General features: G+C 33.5%; 2 protein-coding genes across 2 annotated transcripts in view; one reads left to right on the top strand and one right to left on the bottom strand.

Annotated features, from left to right (window-relative positions):
• FBXL13 (F-box and leucine rich repeat protein 13) overlaps nucleotides 1-18,732 on the bottom strand; it is a 239,573-nt gene that overhangs the window by 116,324 nt on the left and 104,517 nt on the right. Inside the window, exons 7-9 of the mRNA XM_051962415.1 lie at nucleotides 13,276-13,328; nucleotides 8,758-8,858; nucleotides 1,423-1,552 (exon numbers count right to left, since the gene is read on the bottom strand). Coding sequence (XP_051818375.1) covers nucleotides 1,423-1,552; nucleotides 8,758-8,858; nucleotides 13,276-13,328 — 284 coding nt within the window. The remainder of the gene's footprint in view (nucleotides 1-1,422; nucleotides 1,553-8,757; nucleotides 8,859-13,275; nucleotides 13,329-18,732) is intronic.
• The window catches only part of LRRC17 (leucine rich repeat containing 17), a 55,411-nt gene continuing 38,063 nt past the window's right edge, over nucleotides 1,385-18,732 (top strand). The window contains exon 1 of the mRNA XM_051963700.1: nucleotides 1,385-1,482. The gene's annotated coding sequence lies outside the window, so the exon portion shown is untranslated. The remainder of the gene's footprint in view (nucleotides 1,483-18,732) is intronic.

Genomic DNA, 18,732 nt, shown 5'->3' with positions numbered 1-18,732 from the left:
AATATAAATTTATACACTTCTAATATGATGGAATTAATATACAAATTAATAGATTTCTAACATGATATAATTCCAATTAGTGGCTTTTTCAGGAATTACTATGACTTGCATCAGGTTCCTAGGAATAAATAGATATTGGCAGGGAAAACAAATTACAACTTGGTCTGGGAGAGTTCTCCCATTTATTTATCTTCCCCCAAATAGTAATCTTGGCACTAAAGCCATGTATATATACCTATGGAGAAGGGCAGCTTTCTTATTCTCCATTTAGAGGAATGGTATTCAAGTTGGAGAACATTCTGTCAACTAAGAAAAGGATGAAATACTTCTCAAAGATACAGGACAAAATTCACCCTAAAGGGAGAAGAGGCATTATTCATTGATAATAATGGCAGTTGGATGGTGTAGTAATTAGAGCACTGGGCCTAGAGTAAGGAACACTCATCTTCCTGAGTTCAAATCCAGCTTCAGACACTTACTAGCTATGTGATTCTGGATAAGTCATTTGCCCATTTGTGTCAGTTTTAAGCTGGAGAAAGAAATGGCAAACGATTCCAGTATCTTTGCCAAGAAAACCCCAAATGGGGTGATAAAGAATCAAACATGACTGAAAAATGACTAATTAGAAAAATGATATCTACCTTGACAGTCTTTTGCAAATATCCTAACCTAATCCCTAACCATTTAGATATTTCCTTTTCATATTTTCCATTGTTTTTCATATACACACTTTAAAATTTTCCTTTTTCAATTCAATAAGCATTTTAAATACATGTTGAATGTATGGCAGTTTACAAGACCCAAACAAAATAGAAAAAAAATCCAAAACCAAACCCAGGAAATCAACAACCATCTCTGCACTTAAGGAAATACAATTCTATTTTTTTTTTTAAAGAATCCAAGTTCTAGCATGGGCCTCAACTTCTATATATGTGATGTGAAAACTCTAGATTTACAAGGGATTTTTTTTGTGACATTTACTTTCTTCCTGATGAATATTCTTGCATTGCATTTATAACTTTCCATATTATTTGGTCTCAGAAAGCACATGTGTGAGTTATTTGCCTTTTCAGGAAATCATGCAAGTTCTCTCACAAAGGTTTTAATTTTTTTTTTGCATTCATGTTTGCATGAAACTGTTTTCAAAATTCGAGTTTTGGAATTCAAATTGTACTCTCCCCAAAATTAGTCATTTTTTTCATCCAATAAGTTTGCAAATGTGATGCTTAAATGGAAAGAAGCCAAAAGCCTATAGTACTATTCCTGAGGAAAATCTAAGCAGCTGTGGCTGTGTAATTTAAAACCTCTGAAAAGTCTGCTGCAGTACTTGCCCTGCGTTATTTTAACATGAGGACTGGATGCAGACAGTTCTCAAAAGGATTCCCTTTCCCACCGCGTGAAAAAAAGAAGTGAAAGACAAACCTGAGTACAACCTGAAAGGTCCAAACTGGTGATCTTGTGGCATCCTTTGCCTAAATTCAGGTACAGTAAACCTTTCTCTGTGAAGTTTCTGCAATAAGCCAAACTAAGTTTCTGTAAGTTGGGGAAACATCTGAAAAGAAAACCAGGAAAAAGGAGACGAGAGGAGGGAATGGTCATTATGGTTCACTACAGAATTCACATTTTAACTGTTTGCTTGCATTTTTCTTAACATAAAGTGGCTAAGAGAGGTAAGACTGTTAACTGGACATCTTTTTTTTCAGATGTTTGATAATGTCTTTTGGGCAGGGTTTGGGGTAGATCTGCAGTAGGGGGAAAACTCTCCATACTAAAGAAATGAAGATTGGCAGTAAAACTTCAGAACTATTTGGAGTTAGGGTTAGAGTTAGTTTTAGATGAAAATCTCTCAAAGGAGATTAACTTAAATTGTAAAAGAACTAATTTTTAAAAGACTATTGGAGATGCATGAATATTTTTGTAAAATTGGTATATTTTTAAAAACAAAGTTGCAAGATTTGTTCTCTTGTTTATTGTTTTTATTTGCAAAACATCAAAATTAGAATTTCAGTAAGAAATGCTATAAGTGTAAAAAGAACAAAAACTGTAAAATTTTCTCTGCTGATGAACTATTAATACACAAAATTGTTAGAGACTCATTTGATTTAAAAAATATATTGGAAAAAGCAATAAAAAATAAATCTGGAATCACAGTTGGGTAAGAGGTGGGAGGTACCTAGATCAAGTTCACATTTGGGAAAACTGAGGACCATAGGGATTAAGCAGACTTCTCAAGGTGACTCATCTAACTAGTGGCAGAAACGGGACTAGAACCAGATCTACTGGATCAGTTTCCATGGCTCTTTCCAAGCTATAATTGGTTATTTAAAAGGAACCTAAAAAGGTACTTTTAAAATGGAAAAAAATCATTTCAAATGAATTTTTACCATTTATAGCGTCTACCAACCATTTCTACTACCAATCTTAGAAAAAGACTAATATACTATGATTAAATGAGCTTAAAATAGTATACAGCAAATAGTTTAAAGCAGATATGATATAAATAAAAAAATACATCATAGACTATGAATCTTCTGAAAATTGAAGCAAAGCAATTACAGCTATGCCACAATGACCAAAATGAAGGCTTCCAGAGAGATGAAATGTAATTAGAATGAGTCTATACTACTGTACTCTTTGAGCTTTCAGTTTCAGGACAGTCTTTGGGCAATTTTCCAAGCCAGTCCAAGTCTAGCATTTCAAAAAGTGCAAGAACTCCCACTACTGACAACTTCTAAGGAAAAAGAACAAGTCATTGTTATAGAAACTAACAACATGCGTTTGCAATTGACAACATTGTAGAACAAAATTAAGGACAAAAAAAAGTCAAGGGAAAATGATTATTAAAAAAAAATCTAGAAGACAATTCCTATTCAATGAAAAAATGAAACAATACACATTTATTATTATTTCCAATAATTTGCAACACACATCTTACATGACACAGATCTCTCCACTCATGCTGAATTTTTTTGAACAAAACATGATTTTTCTTTCTGCCTCCAACTTGTATTCAAAACATATGATGAAACATTTTAGTATCTTTAATACTGTTCTGACTCAGATCAACAACTCAGTGAGGGGATGAGATAACATTAGCAGAAACAGTACAGGCCACTCCCCTTCCTTGCTTGGAGCTCCTAAAATGATCCAAAGGACTGTTAACAAAATCTTAAGACTATATACTTCATCTTCACTCCTCTTAAAAGAATATTAAATGTGATCTAGGAAAATATAATTTTTTCCATCTATATTCAGATATCCAAATACTAGTTAAACACAATGAAGGATACCTAGCAACAGGAACTATTAAGTAAAATATATAAATTCCAAAGACTCTTGTGGAATCTCTCTTCATGATAGTCTTTTAAAATGAGAATCAACACTTATTTGACAAGACTGGACCAAATGCAGATATTTTAGGAAGAAGACAAAGGGATGGATACTCATGATATTTCAGTATTTTGCCCAACACTCTTGATCCTTTTGGTTCCATATAATGAATGAAATCCACCATTTTCAAGATGTAAATCTCTTAGGATAAAAAAATTGCACTTTCATAGTCTGAATAATTACCAATCTAATGAGTACCAATGACTTGTCTCCAGAATAGAAACCCAGTAAATGTAGAAATCCACAGTGCACTTCTCTTGAATATGTTTCTCTTAGGTTTTTCCAGAGGAAATGATTGTTGGAGGTTTATAGTTCCTAATGGTGGGATAAATATCAATTGACAGTGAAATCTCACTTGGCAAATTTTAAGTAACACTGCTACATTTCATTCTGAGTTTTGACCCAGAGATGTGTCCTCTGCTGAGCAAGATCTGATCCTTCATTTTCAAATTCTATTTCTGACTTGTTTTGGTTTTTATTTTTACTTTTTGTTTCACCTTTTCCTAGTTACCTAGTTTTTTTATGGAATTTTTTCCTCTCATTTTAATATTACTAATTTTGGGTTGCTATTATGTATAGAATGCTACCATTCTTCTAGAAACATTGGTGAGCATCTTTAAGTAAAATTTGAGAATTCTCAGTATAAAAGGTAGTTGTTATTGTAAGCAATATTATTGTAATATGGAATTACACTTTTAAAAGAAGTTATATGGGAAGGCCTTATTTGTGATCAGCAGATGTAATCACACTGAGATATGAATGTTAATCTCTCAAAGGCCATAGTAGTTGCTTCACAAAATGGAATTTCTAAAGAAAATCTAAATAAAACAGTTAGGCCTCTTTCATAGGTATGCTTTGTCCCTTGTCATAATCAAATCAAGTCATCTACTATCCATTCACTTCTTCTATCATGAAGTAATGAAGAAATAAAGAGCTCTTTGTTGATGGGGGAGTTACCATCTATGTGCTAAAACAAGGTATTCACACACAAAAAAAGAAGAGCAAACACATTAGCACACACCCGTGCTAGATTAGGTGTTATTGTATAAGTGCTGCTGAAATTCAGAGAAATGAAATGTCCCTGGGGAATTAAATACAGAAAGCTTAACGGGGTTTGAGATAAGTAGGATTTGGACTTAGGGAGGAGGGAGGCACTTCAGGTAAGAGAAGGGGCAGGTCTGTGGAAGAAGATGTAAATGAATGTGTGAGGGACAAGGGGAAAGTAGTCAGATGATCTAAGTGGAGGAATTATATAGGAAAATTGGAGAAGTGTTGTAGGTACATGAAGGGTCCAAAATGCTAGACTGAACTAAATCATTCAGATGGTAGGAAATAACAGTAGGTTCTTTGGTGGGTGATGAGATGAGAACAGTGTTCAAGGAATATAAATCTGATGGAAGTGGGCAAGATGGATTTGAGGGGAGAAAAGCTGGTATTAGGCAATTAAGTAATTGCCATGAATAGGGTGTGAAGTGAAATGGACTTTGGTGGAAGAAGTATGATCATAAGAGATGAGTAAATTCAAGGATCATTTCTAAGTAGAATCGAAAAGACAATCTTAATCACGGAATGGGTGATGCCTCAGTCAAACTGAGACATGTGGAAGACCTCAGATTAAAAAGGCCAAGGTCTCCCATTGAATCCAGGGTCCTCTCTAGTAGTCCTGATCTGGCCACTGGACCTCAGGGCTCTGGAAGGAAAAATGAGGCAGGTGACCCAACCCTTCCTCACTTAAATCCAATCACCTGCATGTCAAAGCATCTCAACACTGGATATACAAAACAAAGGGAAAATATTCAGCAGTTTTGAGCCTTGAGGAATTTGGAGGATAGTAGTGCTGTCAATAGAAAAGAAAAAGATAAAACAAGGACTTGGGGGACAGAAGGTGACAAACTCAGTTTTGGACTTAATTCAAGTGGAAAAGTCAACCCAACCCAAAACTATGGAGCTGGGGGCTCTGATCTTAGCAACATAGAAGTAAAGCTTATCTGCTGAGAAGATAAATATGCAACCAAGGAATCAATGGAGAAGGATAATAATAAGTATTTCCATTTATATGATGCTTTTAAAATTTATAGAGCATATTACATATCTTATCTCATTTGATCCTCATTTTAAAAAAATCTATGTGAGGGTTGCTATTATTTTTATCTTTATTTATCTTATTCAATTTTACTTAACATATGAGGGAACTGAAGCTGAGAAAGATTAAGTGTCACAAATCCAGGAAGTGTCAGAACTAAGATTTGAATTCAAATCTTCCTAATTAGAGGAAGATGTGCCATTTGTTTTAAAATGCCTAAAATAAAAAAATACATGCAGGATTACAAAGGATTAGCATACTGAAAAATAGTTATTGAAATATTATAAAAGTAAGTTCATGAGTCCCTAGTTAAATAACTTTTTGGTTTTTAGAGGAATTCTTGAAAAGTTATCTCCAAATCCAATTTTATATTAAATATATTAGAAGACCTGATTATTGAAAGGAGCTACTCGAAGAATCTTCTTATATTTACTATAGATAAATAATTCTGTCACCTTTTTTTTAATATATTTGAATTTTACAAATTTATATTTAGAGAAAATTATAATGCTGGATTTTTTTTTTCAAATCAAATTTGTGCCTCCATAGAAGAAATTTCTTCTACTTTCTCTGCAACTTACTGTCTTAATTGTCTAGGAAAATGACAGGTTGAATGACCTGCCCAGGGTCACAGAGCCAATGTATGCCAAAGGTAGAACTGGAAGATAGGTTTGATCAGCTCTAGCCAGTATGCTATGCTAACTTTCAAATCTATGTTGAATTCTACATACAGCATTAGTATCATTGGCTAATTAATACAACCATCTCAGTATAGTCTTATAAGAGGTCATACACAGCTTCATTCTAAAGAGAGAGGATGTTATATTTTCCTTTGAGTGTTAGTTGTAGCTTTCCAAGTAAGAATTTTTCAACTTTGTTTAATAAGTACATTGAATAAACACTTATTATGTGCCTGCTATGGTCAAGGCACTGAGAATGCTAACATAAATCCTCTACATGACCACTTGCTCAGTGTGTTTTGTGCCAAGACACACAAAGATGAAGAATATGTGGCTGCTAATGCTAAGGAGCAACAGTGTAGGAGGAGAGAGAAAACCTAAACACAAGAAGGTCTAATGCAAAAGAGAACATAACAAGTACTACCAAAGAGACACAGACAAAATGCTCTAAGAGTTCAGAGATGGGAAAATTTACTTTGGGCTAGGGAAAAACAAGAGAAACTATCATGGAAAAAGTACAAGTCTTAAATAGTCTGTATAACATTTTACCTAAAAACCTGATGAATGTTATGTTAGTTTTTGGTTGTGATTAATTATAAATTTATATATTATATAGGCATGAAAAATTATGCAATGAGGGGCTATATTTTTTCTGGTGACAAGTACAAGTTTTAAATAAACTTCAAGAATTTGAGGATTGGGGTGGGAGGACAGAACATGAACAAAGCCCCTAACTAGGAGAATGTGAAGTTTGTTTAGGGAAAAGTGACTGATCTAGTTTAACTAGAGCAGAGGGGATATGGAAAAATGAGTTATGGTCAGGTTGTAAAGGGCCTTGCATGCCAACTTCAGAGCTACTGAAGACTTCTGAGTAAAAATATACCATGATTGGAACTATGTTTTAGGAAAATGAATATGGAAGGAGTGTACACAGAGTATAATGGAAGTCGATGAACCACTTAGAAGGTTTTTGCTATAAGCTACTGAGGACATGAACTAGGTTGATGGTAAGAAAAGGAGGAGGAGATGATAAATGTGGAAGATGTGGCAGAGGAAGAATTAACAGGTCATGGAAATGGTTTGAATGGTGAGGGTCAAGGCCAAAGGAGGAATAAAAGACGATTTCTATTGTAGAAATCTATTTCTAGATCTATTCTAAATCTATTTAGATCTATTCTAAATCTATTTCTAGAAATAGAAATCTATTTTCTAGCTATTCCACATTCTTTCTACTATTTTAGGTTCCCAAATTTACTTCTCCTTCCTCTAATTGTGAGGTGTTATTGACAACCCCTGATGTGAAATGTCTCAATTTCTTTTCTTTACACTTCAACATATCTTTTAAAAAATAATATTTCATTTTATTTACATACATTAGAAACAATTTTATTAGGAATTTTTTTTAGTTTTGAGTTTCAAATTCTATCCCTTTCTTCTTTCCCTCTCCCCATTCTGAGATGGCAAGTGATCTGATATAGGTGATGCATCAACATATCTTTTAATCTCACCCATCATATCTTCCTTTTCTCCTGTCTCAGAGACAGAACTATCTTTTTTCTCTTTAATTCTTCCAGCTGGAATATTTCTTTTTTCTTATTAAAGCTTTTTATTTTCAAAACATATGTATGGATAATTTTCAATATTCACCCTTGCAAAACCTTGTGTTCCAATTTTTTCTGTCCCTTCCCCATCTCCTCCTCTAGACAGCAAATAATCCAATATATATGTTAAATATGTGCAGTTCTCTACATATTTTCACAATCATTATGCTGCACAAGAAAAATCAAATCAAAAAGTAAAAAGTGAGAAAGAAAACAAAATGCAAACAAACAACAAAAAAGTAAAAATACTATGTTGTGATCCACATTCAGTCCCCACAGTCCTTGCTCTGCCATCTGGAATATTTAGCGCAATGTTAGACATTAGCACCGTGTCTGGTAGATAGAAATTTAAAATATCATCTATTCCATCATTTTGCCTTCAATTAAGATTGTACTTAAGAAATTTTTTTCCTTACAGATATTTCTGGACTTGGAAATATACAAAAAAGTAGTACTCAAGTCAGAAAGTATAGTAGAATATTAGAAGGTTCTGTACCAAACTTATGTAAAAATGGTTTCCTATCCTCTACTTTAAGTTTTCCAGAAAAACAGATTATATCATCTCTCTTAGAAGTCCATTCTTGTATTTTGCAATCTTATATTCAAGTAGCTCTTTTAATCTCTAATTTGAATTTTCCCCAGTTCCCATTATTTCATTTAATTCTGTACTTCAAATGAAAACCTAAATATTACTAATTGGAGCATGACTTGATAATTTTGTCAATTGCTAATGGTTTCTTTCTAACAAGCCTATATTATTTAAAAAAATCATGCATAAAACAATATCCATTTTATGCATGGAATTGTCTACCACTATTGAGCGATGAGAACTGAGATTCTGGGAAGCACAAACTGATGAACATGAAACATGCAAACGAGTCATAGTTGGTGATTGCCTTATAAAGCTTTGTCTCTCTCAGAACATTCAGGATAAATGCCGTAGTTTTTAATGAAACCAGATGCACTAGTGAACTTGATGTCACTTGTTTCTTAATCAAATTACCTGGAAAGTAGTTTTAGTGTTCCATTACTAATATCTGTATGAGCTATATTCAAATGAATAAGAGATGGGCAGCCTTCTAAAACATATCTCATTGCTTCATCCTAAAGAGAAACAAAAAATCCTCATCAAAATCTAATATGGTTGTAGCCTTCCCATTTTCTCCCTGTTTCTTCTATTCCTCTCTTAAGGAAATATATGTTTATATTCTTAGCAAAAAAAAAAACAAAAAACAAAAAACACAGAGAGAGAGAGAGATATTATATAATCACATTAAGATTGATAAAGTATATTGAATGCATTAACTTGTTCAATCCTTATACATCCTCTAAGTTTGTTATTATAAATATTATGTCCATTTGAGCAGCTAAGTAACACAGTGGAGAGAGGGACAAACCTGAAATCAGGAAGACTCATTTTTCTCAGTTCAAATATGGCCTCAGATACTTACTGTGTGACCCTGGGAAAGTCACTTCACTCTATTTGCCTCAGCTCCCTCATCTGTTAAATGAGCTAGAAAAGGAAGTGGCCAACTGTTCTAAGATCTCTGCCAAGAAAACCCCAAATGAGGTCACAAAAAAGTAAAAAACTACTGAAAAACAGATAATAAATCTCCATTTTACAAGAAAATGAAGCCTTAGAAAAGTCAAGTGGTTTGTCCAAGGTCATGGATTAATTCTTAGGTCTTGCCTTGATATAACTTCAGTTCTTTTTAGGCTACTTCATATTTATATAGCACAACACAGTTTTCAGCCTATGTTAGCTAATTCATATTGATATAAATTGCTTTTGATTGGAAAACTATGCTTTTTCTTTTTCTTATAGCTATATTTATTTAGTTTATTAAATTTATTTGCAAATGATTCATACCATTCCTCTGAGATACCAATTTCTCATTTAAATTTAAAATACTAAAAAAAAAATCAGCTCTCGGGTAAGAAGATAAGTGCTTAGGAGTCACATGTCAAATTACCTTAACTATAAAGATATAAAAACTGCCAACAAAAAGTTCAAAATTATAGGGCATCGACAGGGAATTCTGCTGCATTGGCAAGATTCCCTCTTTGTGAAGTATTTGGACACTGCTACCCATCTTCGGTTACAGGTAGAATGAACTAGAAAGATTGTGAGATGATTTTTGTGGGAAAAAAGGAGAACAGAAAGTTGGTGATCTGAGAAGAGTGAGTGGAAAACTAAGCATGTTTTTTAAAATGTTATACCAACTGGAAACACTAAATTGCCTTGGTCCTCAATGAAAGGTATTAGACAGGCAAACTAATAGAGAACAAAAGGAAAACAAGAATACTAGCTTATATACTTCTTCAGGTACAGAAATAGAGAAGAAAAAAGTGGGGACTCTCAGCAAAGAACAGTAGGAGATAGGAATTTTTTCATCTGCCACATAATGACTGCTCTTTGAGGTAAATCAAACTAGAAAGCAATCCGCTCCTTTCTACAATAGACAGATGTCAAAACAAGTTCAGATCAATTATACCCTCAGTTTCGAGTGACTTGTGAAATGTCTTCAAAGTGACTATGCACAGAAAGACTACATCAATAAACAGATATCTGAGGCCTCTAACAGTTTGCAAATTTGTCTATGATGCTCTTTGAATTTTTTAAAACATAAAACATTAAACAAGTTTCTGTGAGAAATTGAAGCCTTTGAATGAATATAGTTCTTTAAATGTAAGTTTGTATCTAAAAGGCCTTTTTCACTGAGAACAATAGTAAAATCTGGATGAAATTAGCAATACCACATATTATTAGAAATTATAGTTGGTAAGTACTTTGATGTCTTCAAATTTGATGCAGATGTCACTGAGGTTTGACTTTCTCACCAGAATGGCAAATTCAAGGAATATTTAAATTTACTTGAGACATAATACTCAATTATTAAAAACAAAAAACCTAAATCTTATACACATAGCTCTTTCCCACAGGGCCAAGCACACAGTAGGTCCAATAAATACTTGCTAAATGAATGAATCAATCAAGGGATGAAGGAGGTTTGGTAGAAATAACTAAAGCTAGAGGAAAAGGTCTGGAGAATAAGAGAGAGAAAATTTTTGTTTTTCTGATAGGGGAAACAAATATTTTCATTTTGCACAAAAGTAACAATACACGAAAAAAGAATGAAACTCCTCTTTCTAATCTAGCTTTCTGCATAGTTACTGATGTCTCTAAATTTTACAGTGTATCCTTCTGGGAACTATATCAACATAAAGAAGCAGTCTATTCACTTCAAAGAAAGTATCTGTGACTTAACAGCATAATAAAAAGATTTCTAGGTTTGGAGTCAAATGTCCAGTTTCAAATGTCACTAGGCTATACTCTTTGTGTGTCCCTGAGTAAATCATTTAATTTTTCTGGAGCCCATTACCTCATCTGTGAAATAAGGGCTTAGATTAGGTGACATCCAAGGATTCTTACAATACCAAATCTTGGTAATATTATCCACTGGCTACCCATAGATGTTCCCTCTATGTTAATGAGTACAAATACAGTATCTAATTTAAATCCACAAAGTTAGTAGGCAGCAGGGAAGGAAGACAGAAGGCTTTGAACAGTTAAAAAAAACACTTGAAAATTATGTATATACACTTTGTATTTGTATTTTTTTCTCTGCACTTAAAAATAACATTTTTACCATCAAAATGAGGAGGATGGGGTAGATTATATGAGGAAATTGCTGCCAGATGCTGTGAAAAGGGAGACCACCATAACTGCTCCATTAGTAGCCAAGAGCATAATTCAAGAGCAGCAGTTTCTTAGTAGAAAATCTCTGAAGAAATGATAGAAGTGGTTGAAGAGGACCAGTCCTCACTGCTCTCAGAAAGGCAAAGATCTGTGATTCCTTGTATATCATGTCTAGTTAGTAAAGATTTGTTGAATTAAATTGAATCAAGTTTTTTTTTAATATTCCTGCAACACTCAGAACAGTTCCATGTACACGGTAGACTCTTAAGACAATTTGTGTCACATGGATGATTATGTACCCTTTTGTTAACTTTTGGTAGAAATGGTTTATTAAAAATTTGAATGCTTTGTCATCATCTCTTACGAGCCTTTGAGAGGTGTAGCACTACTACTACTGATAATTATCAAATATCAGGAAGGAAGTTATATTGAGAAAAAATTGAATTTATTTTCCATATTAGGAAACACAAGCTGAGGTGGTAGATGAGGCAGGGAATCTGTGACTATGTTGTGTGTATGTGTGTGTGTGTGTGTGTGTGTGTGTGTGTGTAAAATAGGCAAATATACCTATATATGTATCTATGCCTCTAAATACACACACACACACACACACACACACACACACACACACACACAAATATCTCTATAAAAAAGATAAGAAGTGGCTCTGATTATCTGTTTCACGAATAAATTGAAAAAATAAATCCTTAACACACTTGCTTTTTTCAGAATTCAAACTTACATATAGCATCTCTCAGTTCATATAACAGTAATCTTTTTTAAATGAATAGATATCTAATTAAAAATCTAGTTACTAAAAAAATTGCTTCATTCTCATCTATTCCTTGTACTTATTTTAATGACTGGTGCCCTACAATGAAATCCTATTGGAATGCTTCATTGTGGCAGGAAGCTTAGTTTGCTTTTTCAAAGTCTATGACTGTAGGATTCACATATGGACAGGCCTGTTTAAGTTGGAAAAATGTAGAGAATGGGGCTAATGATGGACTATGTTTTACTCATCCAAGGCTCAGCCTAGCTAAATTCAGAGAAGCTCATTGCCAGAAAGCTAACCACTCGATGAGAAGTTCCTTTAGCCACATCAAGCTATAAAGATCATCTATTAAGGCCCAGAGAGGTTTTGATCAATGTAACACTAAATTCCATGGATGAAAGGGTTAGGTCTTATGCTGATCACTGAGAACCAATTTAGTTATGGAAATAGTCATAAGTGATATGGAAATGGAGAGTTTGGCCCATTTCCATATATGAGTGTATGTATACATAGATATATGTACATTTAGACAGATATCTGTATTTGTATATTTAACCAGTTTTCCTTGGTATAGGGAACACATAATATGAATATTCCTTCTGCTAATACTAACTGGTCATTTTTCTGCAACTCATAGTCTTAGAGAGTTACCTAAAATTATAAAGATGGTTCATTTTAAAGTAATCTTTGGCTCATATACATTTGTCAAGTGTTGATAGCAATAGGCACATTCCTTTGAGATTAATATTTATAGTAAATATAGGAATAGAAATTTCTTGCCAATTTTAAACAGCTTGCCTTTCTCTCATGGAATTAACCTCCAACCTTCAAAATAAATACATAGAGTATAACTTTCTTTTGGTAGCATTCCTAAACATATATTGGTACTCCAAATTGAAAATTCTAATTTATTCTCTCTCTCTCTTTCTCTTTCTCTGTCTCTCTCTCTTTTAATACATACACACACACATACACACATACACACACACTCTCACACATATATATACACCAAATGCTTGTATAAACAAAAAAAGATTAATACTCACATTTAGTCCTTCACATTCAGAAACATTTAGTTCTTGTAAATTTTTACACTGATCTAGTGAAAAATAAATAACAAGTCAATATAAGATTTATTGTACACATTTCAACTTATTTTTTTCAAGAATGTGAAAAAAGAATAAGATCCTATGAAATGTAGCTCATTCATTAGAAAATAAGAAAAGAAATTTTGGCAAGCAATCCATTCTAAATATATGTCTGCTTTTCCAAAGAGGTAGTTCTTCTTGCCTAAAATTATAATATGCAGACAAACTTAAAATTTTATGAAGATTAAAAAAGGTTAAGTAGAAAGAAAGAAATTACTTATTTCAGGATAGCAGCACACATCACAGTCTTGAACCTTCAAAACAACTTCAATAAAACCAGCTTTTATATTTTTATAATACATTTTGGAAATTTGGCAAAAACTCTCCATTCACCAAAAAAAGCCAGTTTATATAAGGTGCTCAAGGGCAAATTACAAACTATTGTTTACAAAAAAAAAAAAAAAAAAAAAAAAAAAAAACTACCAAAAAGAAAAAAATCTTCAGCTTTAGCAAGTGCCTACCATGGCCAAGCATGGTGATTGTAGTAAAAGGGAAGAGGCAGGAAGGAAAATTCAAAGACAGTTACTGTTCAAGAAAAACTTTTATCTACCCAGAAATCAAAATATGAATATTTTTTAAAAAACCACCTCTCTAATATATTACATTCAGAAATACCATATGAGTTGGACAGATTTCAGGGGAAAATAAAATCACTTCTATCCCAAGTCATCAAGGAAGAATTATGGAGTAATCTACACTTAAATTAGGCCTTAAAGGATGAGCAGGATTTTGACTAGGGTAGGCAAGTATTTTAGGTCCAGCAACAAAGTGAGGTAGATTACCACAAGGTAGAAATATAATAACTCATAGATAACAGGTATTCTCAAATCAATACAAATCTCAATAAGAAAAATTATATTAATAATTATAAGTATTTAGAAACACAAAGAGGCATAATATAGCAGATAGAATGCTGGACTTGGATTCAGATCCTATCTCTTGACACTTACTAAAAGTATGACTCAGGGCAAATTCTTAAACTATAATCCCTCAACCAATTCCCTAGGCTTATTACCTAGTGCTAACTGTGTTTCTATTTGTTGATAGGAGTTCCTATACCAGGACTTCCTTTCATTGATGACACATCTTTCATTTATTTACTTAATTATAATTCTACCCTAAGTAACATTTCTTCCACTGTAAAAAGTGGATCACCTCCTAAATTAATGATGCAAACCAGAAGGGTGTTAAAAGGACCAAAAAAAAAGAAAAAGAAAGAAAGAGACCTTTGAAAGAAATGTTGATCTTGGAAGTCTTCAGTAGCACAACATAAGGAAAATATAGATTCCAAAAGCAATACATGTTAACTGGATTTGAGTGAAAAATATTTTTACAGGTTTGAACAGCTGCCTGAAACTGGTGAAACTATCCTTTTAATTTTAAAATTAGGTTTCAAAGATTCTATCTTTATCAATAAGTACTTATTAAGATATAATATTGTGCCAGGTTCTGTACTATGTGCTGGAAATACAAACAGTATGAAAGAAATAATCTCTATCTGCAAGAAGCTTATATTGTAATAAAACACACAGCAAGAAAATACAAAATTATAGACATTATATAAATATATTATACATACAGAGCAAATTTAAAAGAGAATTAATGCAAAGTAGTTCAATACAAGATAGTTTGAGAGAGAGAGATGGATCTAGCCATTGGAGTATCAGAGAAGCTTCATAAAGAAAGTGGTACTTGAGCTGAATCTTGAAAAAAGGAATCTCATTTGATAAAGGTGAAAGAGAAATGGTTATAGATATGGAGGGCCCTTAGTGCAGCAGCAGGATCAGAGACTGAGTGCATGTGTGAGGAATAGAAAGATGGGCAATTTGGATTGCAGCACAGTAGAGAAGTAATGTCCAAATGAATTTGGAAATATAAGTTGGAACCAGGTTGTGAGGAACTTAAAAAGCTAAAAAAGGAATCTATATTTGATTCTACAGGTAATAGGGGGATATTGGAATTGGCTGACAAGGGAATGACATAGACCGATCTGCGCTTAAGAACATCACTTTGGCCACAATGAGAAGGACAGACTAAAATGGGGAAGTAGAAAAACCAATAAGAAGACTATTGCAATAAAACTAGTGAGAGGTGATAAAGGACCAAACTAATATTATACTTGTGTGCATGGAGAGCAGGAATCAAAAGCATTATGTGGTATTATGTGGGGAAAGAGAGAGGGAGAAGTTGAGAAAACTCCAAGATCACACACCTGAAAAACTGGAAGAATGGAAGTGTCTTTGAAGTAGAGAAGTTTGAAAGAGGAGTGGGTTTGGGAAATTTCTCTTTTAGGACTTTTTAAGTTTGAGATGACAGGATCTAGATATGAACCAGCAAATGAGAAGTTGCTAATTGAGATCTCCTGTTAAGATAACTGGATTATTAGATGTATATTTCCCACTGACAATGCTTTTTCTGTTTGCTGGGTTTTAAGAGGTATTGCCACTAATTAAGTTAATTTATGATTTTCAAGGAAATAAACATAAAAATCTCATTCACTTCTCATAGCCCAAGTAACCTTGGAAGATTCTTATCCGAACCTCTACTTACACTAACAAGTGAGTTCCCCCAGAGTAAGACTGCATTTCTCTTTCTAGATCCTGCAGATGCAGTATAATTCTTCTCTAAAAGTATGAATTTGAATCCCCATTCCAGTTATTCTTTCTAATGTCAAACACCAGTGATTAGTACCCCAATATCATTTAACCAATTAACATACATTTTCACTGATAAAACATCTTCAATACTTGGGAGAGTAGACTTCAAATTAAAGTGGTTGCTATAAGGCATTCGTTCCCAAATTCACTTGCAAATGTGACATGGCCAGTAGATGAACTGCTGTGGCCCCCTCTTGGCTGCCCTTCAATAAATGCTGGGTCAAACAGGTTGCTAGAGATTTTACCCCCTCACTATCCAGGATAGACTCTACCTCCTGGGCATCTGACATCTCACCATTCTGAACTCTCAATGTTTAGCAGGTCATAGATGTTTCCAGGATATGCTCACATAAAACATGGAAAAAGAAATGCAAAGAGAAAAACAGAACTCTGTATTTATGGTCTATATTCAGTTCTGAGAGGGGAAAGAACTAAGACACCTTTCAGAAGCTGGATCTCTCTCTCTCATCAGTATCCAGGAAATAGCAGGAAACTTATTTTGGCCTCTTAGCACCTTTTGAATGTACCTTAGTTCTGGCTAAGTAGCCAATCAAAAATTTGTTTCTTCAATATGTAGTTGGTGAGCAGACCTGAGATCAGTTATTAAATGTCTGCACAATGCTCCATAATCCACATCAGTTATGCCTACTGTGCATTCTCATAAAAGCCAATTCTCCCTGTTACGTAAGAATCCCATACTTACTAATATCAAAATCAGTGGTAACATAATAGTTTATATTTATCAAAGACTGGATCTATTAACTCAGGCCCTGGCTTGTGGGATTGATTCTTTGGTAAGAGAGCCACATTTTTCTTTTCTATCACATAGATTTCATTATTTGTAATAAGTAGTAAATGGAATATCATAAAAGTTAAATATGACACACCTTTGCAGAAAACTGAATGGGAACAAAAATGAATATACATTTTCTCAACAGCATATGGCATCTACTCAAAAACAGATCATGTAACAGAACATAAAAATCACAAAATGAAATGTAAAAAGGCATAAATATTAAATTTATCCTTTTTTGTATCATAATGAAATAAAAATTACATTTAACAAAGTGCAGTGGAAAGATAGATTAAAAATTAATTGGGAACTAAATAATCTAATATTAAAGAATAAAGAGTTTGAAGAAGAAATCACAGAAATAATCAATAATTTCATTAAAAAGAATGACAGCAATGAAACAACACACCAGAATTCATGAGATGCAGCCAAAGCGATAGAAGGGCAAAATTTGTTTCTCTAAATTCTGACATTCACAAAATGGAAAAAAAACAGATCAATAAATTGGGCATGTAACTATAATAAATTCTCAGGCAAGATATTAATAAACATACATCTAATTAATTATGTGTCAGGCACTGTGCTAAGAACTAGGATTACAAAGCAAAAGAACTGCTTGTTCTTAAGGCTCTCACAGTCTAGTGAAGACAACATGTAAACAAATAGTTATGTAAAAAATATGCAAAATAGATGGAGCATAAAGTAAGGGGGAGTGATCTTAGAAGGTGGGAGAATTGGAAAAGCCCTTCTCTATATGGTAAATGGAGTGAGCCAAGTCTTGAAGAGAACCAGGGAAATTAGCTTATCAATCAATAAGCACATATTGAATACAAAGTACTGAGGATTCAAAGACAAAAAAATGAAGAAGTCATGGCCCTCAAAAGAAGCTTACATTTAACAGACAACACAGACACATATATAGCAAATATAAAAATACAAGGTAATTTTGGGTGGGAAGTCTCTAGAGATTGAGGGGATGAGGCTTCATGAAGGAATTTATTTGAACTAAGTTTTTAAGAAAATGAGGAATTCTAGAAGTTAGAATTGAGAAGAGAGGATGTTCCACATATGGAGTACAGTCTATGCAAAGGAAGGGAGGTAGAAGATAGAATGCCATGTTTGAAGGACAAGAAGATTAGCTTGGTTGGACCACAGAGTTTTTGAGAAAGAACAATATTTAATAAGGCTCCAAAGGAAAACTGAAGGTTTTAAATGACGACTAGAGTTGATATTTTATTCTAGAGATGATAGGGAGCCACATCAGTTACTGAGTAATGACATGGTCAAACCTATGCCTTAGGATATCCATTTGGTATTGTGTTGAGGGTGGATCACACAGGATGTTTTTGTAATAATCCAGGAAAGAGGTGATGAAGATCTGAAAAAAGGTAGTAGTCATAAAATCAGTGAAAGATAAAACAAAGAGAGGTTCATTATTAACATTTTCTTAAGTCTAAAGCACTGGAGTCAGGAAGATGAGTTCAAATCTGACCTCAGGCACTTACTAGTTATGTGACCCTGGGTAATTTGCCTCAGTTTCCTCATCTGTAACATGAGCCAGAGAAGGAAATGGCAAACCACTTCAGTATCTTTGCCAAGAAAACTCCATGGACAGTATTAGTGTGCTATGGTCCATGGGGTCATTACGAGTCAAACAAGACAGAATGACTGAACATCAATAATAAAGTTTGATCAAGAAGACAATAACTCAATCCCCAATTTGTAGCATTTCATAATTTCCAAGATATAAATGCTAATAGGAAACTTAATAATCCAAGCTGCTTTGGGCTGACTACAGCACACATTCCTACCCCATGTTTATAACCTGTGCAATCCTGTGTAAATCAAGTTATCTCTTTGAGTTTTAGTTTCCATATCTATAAAATACGAATAAAAGCACTTATA

This window comes from Antechinus flavipes, chromosome 5 (assembly GCF_016432865.1).
Source record: "Antechinus flavipes isolate AdamAnt ecotype Samford, QLD, Australia chromosome 5, AdamAnt_v2, whole genome shotgun sequence".
NCBI lineage: Eukaryota > Metazoa > Chordata > Mammalia > Dasyuromorphia > Dasyuridae > Antechinus > Antechinus flavipes.
This window is presented reverse-complemented; position numbering and strand designations above follow the sequence as displayed.